This window comes from Callorhinus ursinus, unplaced genomic scaffold (assembly GCF_003265705.2).
Source record: "Callorhinus ursinus isolate GAN/ISIS: 27379988/994484 unplaced genomic scaffold, GSC_fseal_2.0 scaffold22, whole genome shotgun sequence".
In the NCBI taxonomy this organism is placed as follows: Eukaryota; Metazoa; Chordata; class Mammalia; order Carnivora; family Otariidae; genus Callorhinus; species Callorhinus ursinus.
In genome coordinates, this window is record NW_027397084.1 from 12,890,825 (window position 1) to 12,903,019 (window position 12,195).

Consider the following 12,195-nt stretch of genomic DNA (forward strand, 5'->3'; position numbering starts at 1 on the left):
CTACAGGAATTACTCTCTGATTCCAAATGACAGTGAATGATTGTTTTAATGTTGTTAACATATATTGGGGGCCTATATATTCTTATGTCTAGATTATAGTTTAAACTGGGGATGGGAAATATATTGAATAACAGGTAATACAAACAAACCCTGGAATTAAGTGTTTTGATATGAAATCAATGTCATACCATCGCCCAATTAAAAGAAGTTAAATTAATGTTTAGATACTGAGTAATGGAATTTTTATTTGGGATTTGTGAAGTGAATTGGAGGTATTTAGTTTCCTTTTCATGAGCTTGATAAGGTGGGTGACTCTATTTGTGATCTACATATGGAGATATTTGCATTCAGAACCCTGTGACTGGGTGTGCTGTATGTTCATGTATTCCTTGGCCTGCTGGGAATCAGACCCTGTGGAAGGCTGTAATCTGTACTGCTGGGCCATTTTGTTGTAAGTATTATTATGAAACCAGCTGAGAATTTTTTTAATAAGTTTGGATGCCAAAATTTGATATCAAATTGCACTTGGCAGCTTGACAATTATAGTAAAATTTTTAATTTAATAGTATCTTAAATTTCTGGTAATCAAATTCATAGTCAAACACAATCTTGGTAGCTAAAAATTCAAGGAAAAAAGAGATATATAATTTTCAACTGTTGTGGACCATGGATTAAATATGACCTCTCTTAATTTGATTACATCTGCAAAGAAGACCCTATTTCCAAATAAGATCCCATTCACTGGTACTGAGGGCTTGTACTTGAACATACCTTGTTAGAAGACATTATTTAACCCATAATGGCATTTAGTAGTTGAAAAGAAACAGCCTAAGACAGAAGTTGGAAAAGGTACCTCAGAGATACTGGCAGCTGTGATCCTTTTTGTGTTTCTTTCAGTCTTGACGTTGGTCATCTGCTTTCATGTTAGTAATCATAACCTCAGATCATCTGCGATTTAAGAAAATTGTAATTTCTCTTTGGAGCATTTTTCCATTGACCTGTTCTTTCAGAAGTCTTTTCAATGAATCTTCTCAGATCACAGACCATAAACAAGTATGTCATTTGCATATTTAGTTTTATAATGAAACTGCCAAAATGTTTTCCAGAGTAGCCCATGAATTGAAATCTAATGTTTAGTACCTTTGAAATGTTTACTTTCCACAGATGACACCAAAGATTCAATATCAAATGAATTTGTAATGCTTTGGAGGCATGGATTTGAATCCCATATTTTGTAAGCCTATTTTTTTTGGAATGAGTCACTTAACTAGCAGATGAGCCTAGTGGTTGGTTTAGCTTTTACATCATAGTGAAAGTTTTTCTCTACTCATTAACTCTATTATGTATGTTTATATACTTTCTAGGAGTTTTTAATGGTTATTAATAAAATAATGCACCTTTACATGTTTAAGGGCATACCCAATTAATTTTGTCCTCAAATTAAATCTTTAAAATGTTCAGTGATTGAGCTCCTGAGAGTGCTATATTAAATCTGTAACTAAATACAGGTGCTGTTTTATTGCAGTGCCCATTTATGCAAGTGCCATTACCTTACCGTTCTCCCTTAAAGCTCTTGTGATACATACGTATCTCTAGACAGTGGTTAGAGGGTATAGCTTCTCTAGCAGGACGAAATCAAGCATATTTATTTTTTATCTTAACTCTTTTATGTAATATCTCAACTTCTGTTCTCATAGCTGTTGCATTTTTTTTCTGTGATGGGTTTTTCTACATTGTATCTGGCAGTGTTATTTGATTAGTCCTATAGTGTTTTACGTTTTTTCATCTTCGATTGTTTTTTCCCTCATAATTAACTTTTTGTCTTTGTCTTCATGGTTTTATTTTACTTTCGTGGTCCTTTTGATCTCTGTGATTTCACAGTTTACCCATAGCTCAAGAGTGAATTTTTTTATAGTTGCAGAGTATATATTTACCTACATAAAGCTTGGGAATCAATACGGTTTTTTAAAGCACTTCATGCATTTTAGCTTCTAAGTAGATAATAGGTGCTTAACTTCGTATGTTATGGGACTTCAAAAGTTAATTTTTTAAAAAAAATTAGGAAATAAGTGCTAAGAAAATTTAAGATTTTTTAAACAACCAGTAGTTAATTACTATCTTAAGCAGTTATAAATAATAGATGTGATTTTCATGGGATCACTGGGTGCTGTCCCTTCATGAACCGGAATTATCAGATGAACACCACACCTCAGTAAACCTTAGGGAACTATACTGTAATCCAATGGATTGATTCTGCCAAGTAAATAAAAACCTTATTTCTTTGTTAAAAATGAGTCCAGTATTAGGTGCAAAAAAGAACTTTAATGAACATCGAAAAGGTCATTAGTAGTATAATACCATGTGAGCAACTTGATGAAGATTTCTCAACCATGACACCATTGACATTTTGGGCCAGATAATTCCTTAATGCAGGTGGCTGTCTTGTGTATTGAAGTAGGTTTAACATCATCCCTGGCTTCTACACAGTACATGCCAGTAGCATAAACACGTTTTGTTTTCTTGTATCAGATTTAATCTTTAGGCTCTCTGTACTTTTAGACTTTTCTTTTTTTAAAGATTTTATTTATTTATTTGGCAGAGACAGAGCAAGAGCAGGAACACAAGCAGGGAGAGTGGGAGAGGAAGAAGCAGGCTTCCCGCGGAGCAGGTAGCCCGATGCGGGGCTCGATCCCAGGACCCTGGGATCATGACCTGAGCTGAAGGCAGAAGCTTAACGACTGAGCCACCCAGGCGCACCTGCACTTTTAGACTTTGTTGGTAAAAATTTTGAGCCTAGGGATGGGGACAGAATTGTCTCCACTAAAAGAGCCAAATGGATCCTGTATCTTCCTTGTTTATTAGCTCTGCGTTAGTATGTGTGCTGAATCTTTTCTGGTCTCCCCACCCTTTCAGCAAAACTTGTGGTCCCGTTTCCCATTTCGTCACAACCCTCTGTACGATTAGTGACTTGTTACATCTTTTGAGCTGAGGAGTTAATACATGATAATAGCTTTGTGGATTACCCTCCCAAATCAGGTTTGAGTTTCCATAGTCCTGAGTCTGAAAAAGCTGGGTTAAGTGGAAAGTTTTAAATTAGGACAGGGCCCCTGACAAAGATGTTTATGGTCAAATTAGTCCTTTAGTGCTTATAGCACTTCATGGAGCTGAATTTTGTTTGAATCTATACATTGGAGAGCATGACTTCAAACAATTGGAAAGTCCCTTATTTGATCGAGTTAAAGTGGAGTGTGGTATCTTACACAGTAAAGGATTGAATGAATGACAGTTTGTGGGCATTGTGAGGGGTTGGGGTTTGAGCTTGGTTAGGCAGATTTGAATTCCTAAGAGAAATCCCTGAATTATCTTTGATATCTCAAATTTCTTCATCACCTAAATGCTGTCAAACTATCAAATCTCAAGAGTCCTTACTTTGAACCAGCTCTTGAATATTCTTGTCACTTCTTGACTGGGTGTTTGAACACTGAAAGACTTAGCTACTTGTCTCTCCTCCATTCCCCTGATACTGCCAGACTAATTGTTTTAAAGACTGGTTTTGTTGAATCACAAAAATCTCCCGTGTCCCTCCACACCTGGCTCCATCATGTCTATTCAAATTTGTCTCCTCTTCCTAGTGAAAGAACCCTGCTTTTCAGCAGACCAAGTTTTTTTTGTTTTGTTTTTGTTTTTGTTTAATTCATGAATATGTCAAGCTCATGCCTGTTTGCGCTTTTGCTATGTTTTCCTCTCTTGGGTGGGGTTAAAATATGCCTTCTTGCCACCTGATCATATTCTTATCACCCTAGGTTCAGCTGAAGCCAGGTCCTGCACATAGGGATATACATAAATCCTTTATTCTGTATTGATCTCTACTTGCTTTAACCTGAAAGCACTGACTATAGGCAGTACTCATTTTGGCCCTTAGGAATATATGGCTTTGTTCAAAGTGGTAACAGACAGTTTGTGTGTATGTTTTGCTTCTTCAGCTAATTAATACATTTCTGGAAGGCAAGTATTTCATGCTTTTTATATTCCATTAGTATGCAAGTATATGCATAACAGGTACCTAGTAAAAACGTATATTAATGGATGGCCAGGTACTGATTGTGTTCTATTTTAAGATACGGTAAAACCCAAATCAAGAAAGCGTCTAGAAACTGACATGACCATTTGTAGTCCCAGATTAAAATTAAGGGTGACCTTTCTGGATGTCAGAGAAAGGAAAATGTTTTTCCTTAGGTGAGAAACTGAAAGTAGAGGTACCTTGAAAAAGGAAAACCAACTAGTGGCTTGTAGAAGGAAATCTGTTTAGCTTATTTGTAATATGTATGTGAATTATGATGCAATTAATGCCACTTTGGATGTAAAATGTATGTCATATTGAGTAATGGTAGTGGAAATGAGTAAATGCAAAAATGGTGATTGATGTGGATCAAAAAAAAATTCATTACAGAATTCTAACTGATCTTGATTTCCTTCCTTTCGAATACCCAGATACCTCTCATCACTGCACGAATGGACATTTGAAAGTGCTGTTGTCAGATGCTTGCAATCATGGAAACCTCATCAATGTTGTCCTCCTTGAATGATGAGTGTAAGTCAGACAATTACATTGAGCCTCACTACAAGGAATGGTATCGAGTAGCCATTGATGTACTAATTGAACATGGGTTAGAAGCATACCAAGAATTTCTTGCCAAGGAACGAGTATCAGACTTTCTAGCTGAGGAAGAAATTAATTATATTCTGAAAAACATCCAGAAAGTTGCACAAAGTACAGCACATGGCACTGATAACTCCTACGATGATACCTCATCTTCAGGGACTTACTGGCCCATTGAATCGGATGTGGAAGCTCCAAATCTTGACTTAGGCTGGCCGTATGTGATGCCGGGACTCTTAGGGGGCACCCATATAGACCTCCTCTTTCATCCACCAAGAGCACAATTACTTACAATTAAGGAAACTATTCGGAAGATGATCAAAGAAGCAAGAAAGGTAATATTTTCCATTACTAAATGAAATTTTTCTTTTAAGTGAAAAATTTTTTTTCATCTAAGTAGAGTTGACACACAATGTTATATTAGTTTCATGTGTATAACAGGGATTCAACAAGTCTGTACCTTATCTGGTGCTCACCACAAGTGTAGTAACCGTCTGTCATCATACAACACTATTATAATACCATTGACTACATTCCCTGTGTTGTACCTTTCATCCTCATGACTTATTCATTCCACTCGAAGGGAAAAATATGAAATATGTGGAAAATGCACCATAGTAGTATAACAGATATGCATGTTAAAAGAATCTCTGTATGTGTAGACCATGCCTATTATTCTCAGAAGATATGCATGTGAACACATAGGAGGGTTGTACTTCCCATATCTTGTATTTAACAGAGTGGTTAGGTCCCTGCTACAGGAGATTTCCTTCTTTTAATGTACCTTCTTCTCCCTTTGAAGGCTAAGGTATATGAATTGGCAACAAGATGATGTGATACATTCCTTGAGTTCAAAGCACTTATATTTTCCTTAATCTCTGGAAGGAAATGTGTTATTGGTAAATCTGGTGAAATTTTTTTTGTACTCAAAAGGACTGAGCCCTAATTCTTGCTCTGGACCTAGTTTATGCTGTTAAATAAACCGTAGATTTACTTATTAATTTCCTCAGTTGTGTGGAAATGGTATAAAATCAGGCATGACAATGTAAAATTCTGAGGTAAGGTCCTGAGCTACTTAGCATTTTAAGGCCTCTGTGTTCGTTATTAAATATTTATATTGGCTTATAAATCTCAGAAATTCTATTTTAGAGCTCAAAAAAAAAACCTAGAAATTTTCTTTTAATCAAATAAAAGTTGTTGAGTGTTTTCTAGGTACTTAACACCATGATAGACAATTTTGAGATTATAACAAAATTACCTAAGCTCTCTTTTGAACTCAATCTAGAGTTTTAAAAATGAATGGATAAGGAGTTATGATTTTTCACTATAAACCATCTATTTCTTACAGATGCCATTAATATAGAAGTGTAGATCTAAAAGGGACCTGAGGATCCACACATACATGACATTGCTTTGTTTCATGTCACCAAGACCCAGAAATGCTCCAGAAGCTTGCTTTTATGGAGTACAGAAATATAAGACCCTTGAAATTCTCAGTGACATTATAGTTTGCAAGATAGGCAACTAAAAGCCTCCCAATCATGTTAGGGAACCACAATGTTCTGAGGCTAATGTCAAATGTAGGCTTTGCAAAAGTAAGGTGACTTTTTTTTCCCCTATACCTTTTGAACTCAAATAACCTGGCATTTAGCCATGAACTTAGTAGTATTACGTGAAAGTAAGTACTAATCTATTCCATTTGTTAAAAATTAGCTATAAAATCAGGCAGTGGTAGGTGTCCAAACTTATTGAATTAAACTGTCAGTTCAATTTTCTGGATTGAACCATGAGTATTTTTTATTTTATTTTTTAAAATTTAATTTATTTAACAGAAATAGAGCAAAGCGGGGGGCGGGGGCAGCAGAGGGAGAGGGAGAAGCAGGCTTCCCGCTGAACTGGGAGTCCAACATACAGGTCTCAATCCCAGGACCCTGGGATCATGACCTGAGCCAAAGGCAGATGCTTAACTGCCTGAGCCACCCAGGCACCCTGAGTATTTTTAATACTTTACTGTTTACTCCGTGGACACATCATACAATTGTATTTTGTAAAACAACAGAACGAAAGTCAATATATATGAATCCTTGTAAAGGTAGAATAACAAATATCAGGTACTATAACATTTGCTCATTTTTGTTTCAGGAGACAGTATGTTTTTGAACTGTAATAGTAACTGAAAATTTAGAACATCAGTGAAGATTAATATTATGGTAAACCTTGTTATGAATTCATGAGCCTACATCACAGCTAGTTTCCTTTGGAGCATTGCATTTCTGTGATGCAAAATGAAATTCAGGAGATATCATAAGTTCTTGGGCTAGCACTCACTGGAAACTACTGAACATTCGTCATGACTGTTTGATGTGTTTTTCTTTCTAATGTGGCAGCTATTTATTTAGTGAGCCTCTGAAAGTAATATCCTCTGCCTGGTCATTGTCTGCTGGGAACTTTCACTTGTACTGGCAAGATGAGGAAAGTGAAGTACATACTGTAAACAGTGGTCTTATGGTCTGCTTCTCTTCCACAAAATCAAAATGGCATGAAATAAGAAAGAGAATTCTACCTTTATTGGGTTTTGTGTGTACATACCCAAGCTAAATTCAAAGAAAGAGAATTATTTGAACCTTGTGCATTTGAATATAAATCAAACCACGTAACATAGTGTTTTGTTTTCCAAAAGTGTTGGAGAATGTTTTAATTTCTACTGGGATGCATTAAATATTGAGGTCAAGTGGTGTGTGTATATAATACACACACACACACACACACACACACACACACACACACACACACACACGTAATGTGTAATTCTCTAGTCTTTTGGAAATATCTTTGTGTGTCACTATGTCTACTTAAAGATTTTAGAAGGATACAATACTCCAGAAAAGAAAAAGTTATTGAACCCGTTTTTTACAAAATGTTACACTATTTAGCCCACAACTGGACAAGGTCTTATGAAAAAATTTAAAATAAGAAGAGCAAATATTATTTTGAAGTAAAAGCTAATCAGAGCACATTGTAGATTCAGTGTGATTTTCATGACTATCATTACTCAGGATAAGTCAGGTTCTTAATAATCTCTGGAGTCAAAGGAAGCTTATTAGTTATCAGGGTCAACTTTCTGTTTTCAAACTATTTTCAGAAGACATTCTCTTTATTGGATAACTCAATGAATTGTCATGGCATTATGAAGAGGAAGGCATTTTTTTCATAAAGTGTTTGAATAATGTATATTTTAATGAATAGAATGAATTTTCTTGCCTTCAGATTTCTTAGGGAGATTCTTTAGGTAATCAACATTACGAAACTGTTGAGATATGAAGCCAAACAGGTAGGGCTAAGAACCAGCATAGCAGAACCCAAGAAAAGTGATCTCAGAGAATAATTTAAGTCCATTTTCACTGTTCTGTTTGCAATTGACAGAAGATACTTATAAAAAAAAAAAAAGTCATTATGGAAAAAAATCTTTTTTTTTTTTTTTAAACTTTTTATTTATTTATTCATGAGAGACAGAGAGAGAGAGGCAGAGGGAGAAGCAGGCTCCCAAGGAGCAGGGAGCCCGATGCGGGACTCGATCCCAGGACCCTGGGATCATGACCTGAGCCGAAGGCAGACGCTTACCCATCTGAGCCACCCAGGCGCCCTGGAAAAAAATCTTAATGAAAAGAATCCAAAAGCACTTTTCTTAGAGGTCCAAGCATTGGAAGTCTGACCACCAAATTAACCTTCTAGTCCCTTGAGAAAGGAAATAAAAATGATACTCTATCATATCTATCTGTACTGGAAATACTTTGTTTTTAAATTTCACTGATTTATATGCTCTTGTTTCTGTCTCAAGTCACACAGTCTCTGAATGACTCTACTTTTATAAGCAAAATATAATCTTTATAGTATTTGAAAAATCCATGGATTTGTTTATATTTACTCATTTTATTTTTGCCAGTTGTCACTCAGAAATTGTATAAAGTGGGCCCCTGGTTGGCTCAGTCGGTTAAGGGTCTGCCTTCGCTCAGGTCATGACCCCGGGGTCCTGGGATCAAGTCCCACATCTGGCTCCTTGCTCAGTGGAGTCTGCAGCTCCCTCTCCCTCTGTTGCACGCACTCTCTCTCTCTCTCTCTCCCTCTGTCAAAAAACAAACAAACCAACAACAACAAAAAAACCCCTTAAGTTGTAGAGAGGTTTTTTGTTTTCTTGCTTTTTCCATTTGTTTGTTTTTCCTTTGTATGCTTATTTTGTTATTAGAGAATTTTCCTTTGGGAAAATCCAGTTAGAAATAACTTCTTACTTGTGCCCTAAGTGGGCCATATTTTTATTGACTGGCTCTTTTTTCTAACTCCTTCCTATTTTTCCCTATGTGGTTGCCATAATTATATTTGGGTGAACTTTATATAATCTGATAGCATCTAGCAAGACTTTTCCCAGGTAATTACTTGTCTCTCAAGAGGTGTTCCCAAGATGATATATGCATGTATTCCTAATTACTGTGAACACCTCTTATGAAAGTATCCTCTCTAATTACTTTAAAAAGTCATCTTTCATTAAAGTAATTTTTCTTCTAGCCTCTCGGTGGATATCCATAAAGTTATGATTTCTGATAGTCTTGAATATGTGAATGCTTAACCAGAACGCTATTTTCATCTGTGCTAGCTGCTTCTGTGAGGTATGAATCTTACTCTTGTGAAATAGGGACTCAAGAAGACACAGAAGCATGAATCTAGTGAGAATTAGGGCAGAGTAGTTCCTGAGGTGTTTTATACTGCCTCTCCTGAGTCACTGCTGTTGGGTGTGGCTGATATGGCCTGGGGGGCTATTAGTAATACAGAGAAACATTAACCACCAATTGGCCCATGGCCACAACTGGGAAGGTGAACAGATGATGGGGCTTTTCCTGGGATTTACCTGGCATTACAAAGGTAGTACTAGACTAGAGGCTCTATTATCAGGGGTCTACCACTAACCAGTTAGAGATTGAACAGGTCATTGTACCTCCCCAGGTATCTTCATTTATGTAGTAAAAGACAGGAAGCAAAGCCTTTCAGTGTTTTTTTTTTTTTTTTTTTTTAATCTAATGTTCCTGTCCAGATCTCTAATAGTGCTTCCCAATTCAAGATTATTTCAATATGTTATACTCCTTGCTGAATTAGTCCATTAGATGAATAATTTTTGTGTGTTACAGTGTGTCACTTCCATCTGCATGACTTTGTGATCATATCCTTCCCAGCAAAGTGATATTGATGTATTTATCAGTGCCTTTATTAGGCTCGGATCATCATTGCCCTGATGTTCCCGATTTTTATTAAGAATTTCCTCTCTGCCCTCCCTGTTGCAACTCTCACTGTGAATACTTTCATTGAACTTGAGTCAAAATTAGTTTTTTCCAGGAAATGTTTTTTTGTGTAGTCAGATTTAATGACTTTTTTTGTCCTGTGACATTAATTTGAATACCTCTTCTCTAAAATATATTACATGTTCATATATATATATATACACATACACACACACACACATTGTGTATATGTGTCAGAGAGAGAGAGAGAGAGAGAGAGAGAGAGAGAGAGGTATCTTGTTAAAATTGCTGTGCTAACTGTTGTTGTGTCTGTAGGGGAATCCACTTTCTCCACTGAGCTCCTGGTGCTATATAGAGAGGTTAACACATTCCACATTCTTCCCAGTTCATTTACCTACTCCCTTCTTCTACTATTAGCAGTAACTCTGATGATACTAAGTATACAGTTTTTAACACAATTACTTAAGGGAGGGGAGAGGAAAGAAGGCACCATGCAGGGACTCGGACCTTATTGCACGATCAGGTTATGGGCTTCCTTAGTTGACTTGAAAACTTGTATGGACAAAACACTGTAGCTTCTCTCTCTCTTTTTGAATTACCCAAATTCAAATATGCTCTTTTTTAAAGGGGCTTCAGGGAATGGTATGAAGGCTCTGAATCTTGGAGTCAGTTAGGGCTGGGTTGAATCCCTCAGTTCAAATAGCTGTTTGTATTACCTATTATACTACAACCTCTCTGAGCTTTATTTTTCCCATCTGTAAAATGGCGATGCTAATACTCCATGGGCTCCTTGTGAGGATGGAGTTGAGATAGTTGACGTGTCAAACATGACACATACCACACATTTATTTATTGATTTATTTTAAATATTTATTTGTCAGAGAGAGAGAGCACAAGCAGGGGGAGTGGCAGGCAGAGGGAGAAGCAGGCTCCCCGCCCAGCAAGGAGCCCAATACCGGACTCCATCCCAGGATGTCAGGATCCCAGGACCTGAGCCGAAGGCAGACACCTAAGTGACTGAGCCACCCAGGCGCCCAGACTCAGATCCCTTTAGAGCCAAGCTAGAAAAATAACGCTGTAGAGGGGAAGAAGGCATGCGGTATTCCAGCAGGGAGTGAGAAGAACATGGGCAAAGGGAAGATAACTTGACTTTGTAGGCATTCTTGTTTAAAATGTAATAAATGAAACATACCTTGCAGCTAAATGAGATAAACTGAGGACCTCAAGTGCACACTGAGGCATCTTATCAAAAGTTAACTTTCATGAGAATAAGAGGATATAACTGTCCTTTACTTATCTGCCTTCTAATGAGATGTAAAATGTAATGGCGGTTTGCTGTGGGAGCCTTTTTGAGATGATGAGGGCTGTAACACCAGACTGACATTTTGTATTTAAAGGATTCTGCCTGCCCTTCTGTAGTTGCCACAGATTCATCATGTGGTGTATACTTTTATATTAATTATTTTTTTAAACTAGTCACTCTTCATATTGAGAAAAAATTGTTGCTTTTATCATCAGGACTAAAAGTGGGATCTGGTTTTGAGTAATGGATTTATATTATTTAATCTAGTAACAGTATCAGGTAATATTTACTGAGCGTGTATGTGTCAGGCACTGTGCTAAGTACTTTATGTGTATTACCTTAAAGTGACCTTCACAACTACCCTGTGAATTATGTACTTTTTATCACCCATATTTTACTGATGGATAATCTTTTTTTGTGATGGATATGCCTCCAAAGTGATCATAATTGGAAAGTAGTGATGACAGCCTATTCCTAAATGAAGGTATTAGAAGATATGGTTGAGAGGCTCTAGGATTAAAACTAGATGGTGGAGATGTAGAAGCACTGGTTTCTAAATGAACCACGTAGAAAGCCATTGTGGGGTTGCTATTAGAGGTCACAGTAACCTATCTGCCACCGACAGAAGGTTGTGATTAAGTTGATGAGATGTAGCATCTAGGATGCAGACTACATCAGGAGGCACTAAAAAGAAATGGGATCTCTTGAGTTTAAATGCAGGGGAAAGTAAAAGTAAAGTAAAAAGAAGTAAGTAAAGGGGCAGTCAGATAATGAGGTTGTCCTTTGGTCTCTTCAGGCTTCAGCTGTGAGGGGGGAATCAGTCAGTCTTTGGCCAACCTTATGGGTAAGAAATATGACAGGGTGTTCATTCAAGCAAATATTTAATGCCTACTGTATGCCAGGTACTGTCCTAAATTCTATGGATACATAAGAGGGTAAAATAC

At 36.8% G+C, this 12,195-nt stretch overlaps 1 protein-coding gene across 3 annotated transcripts in view; it reads left to right on the forward strand.

The window, feature by feature from the left end:
- FAM83B (family with sequence similarity 83 member B) overlaps positions 1-12,195 on the forward strand; it is an 82,736-nt gene that overhangs the window by 11,692 nt on the left and 58,849 nt on the right. For all 3 annotated transcript variants that reach the window (XM_073905121.1, XM_025890349.2, XM_073905122.1), the window contains one exon: positions 4,492-4,995. In XM_073905121.1, coding sequence (XP_073761222.1) covers positions 4,540-4,995 — 456 coding nt within the window. In that variant the 5' untranslated portion in view covers positions 4,492-4,539. The remainder of the gene's footprint in view (positions 1-4,491; positions 4,996-12,195) is intronic.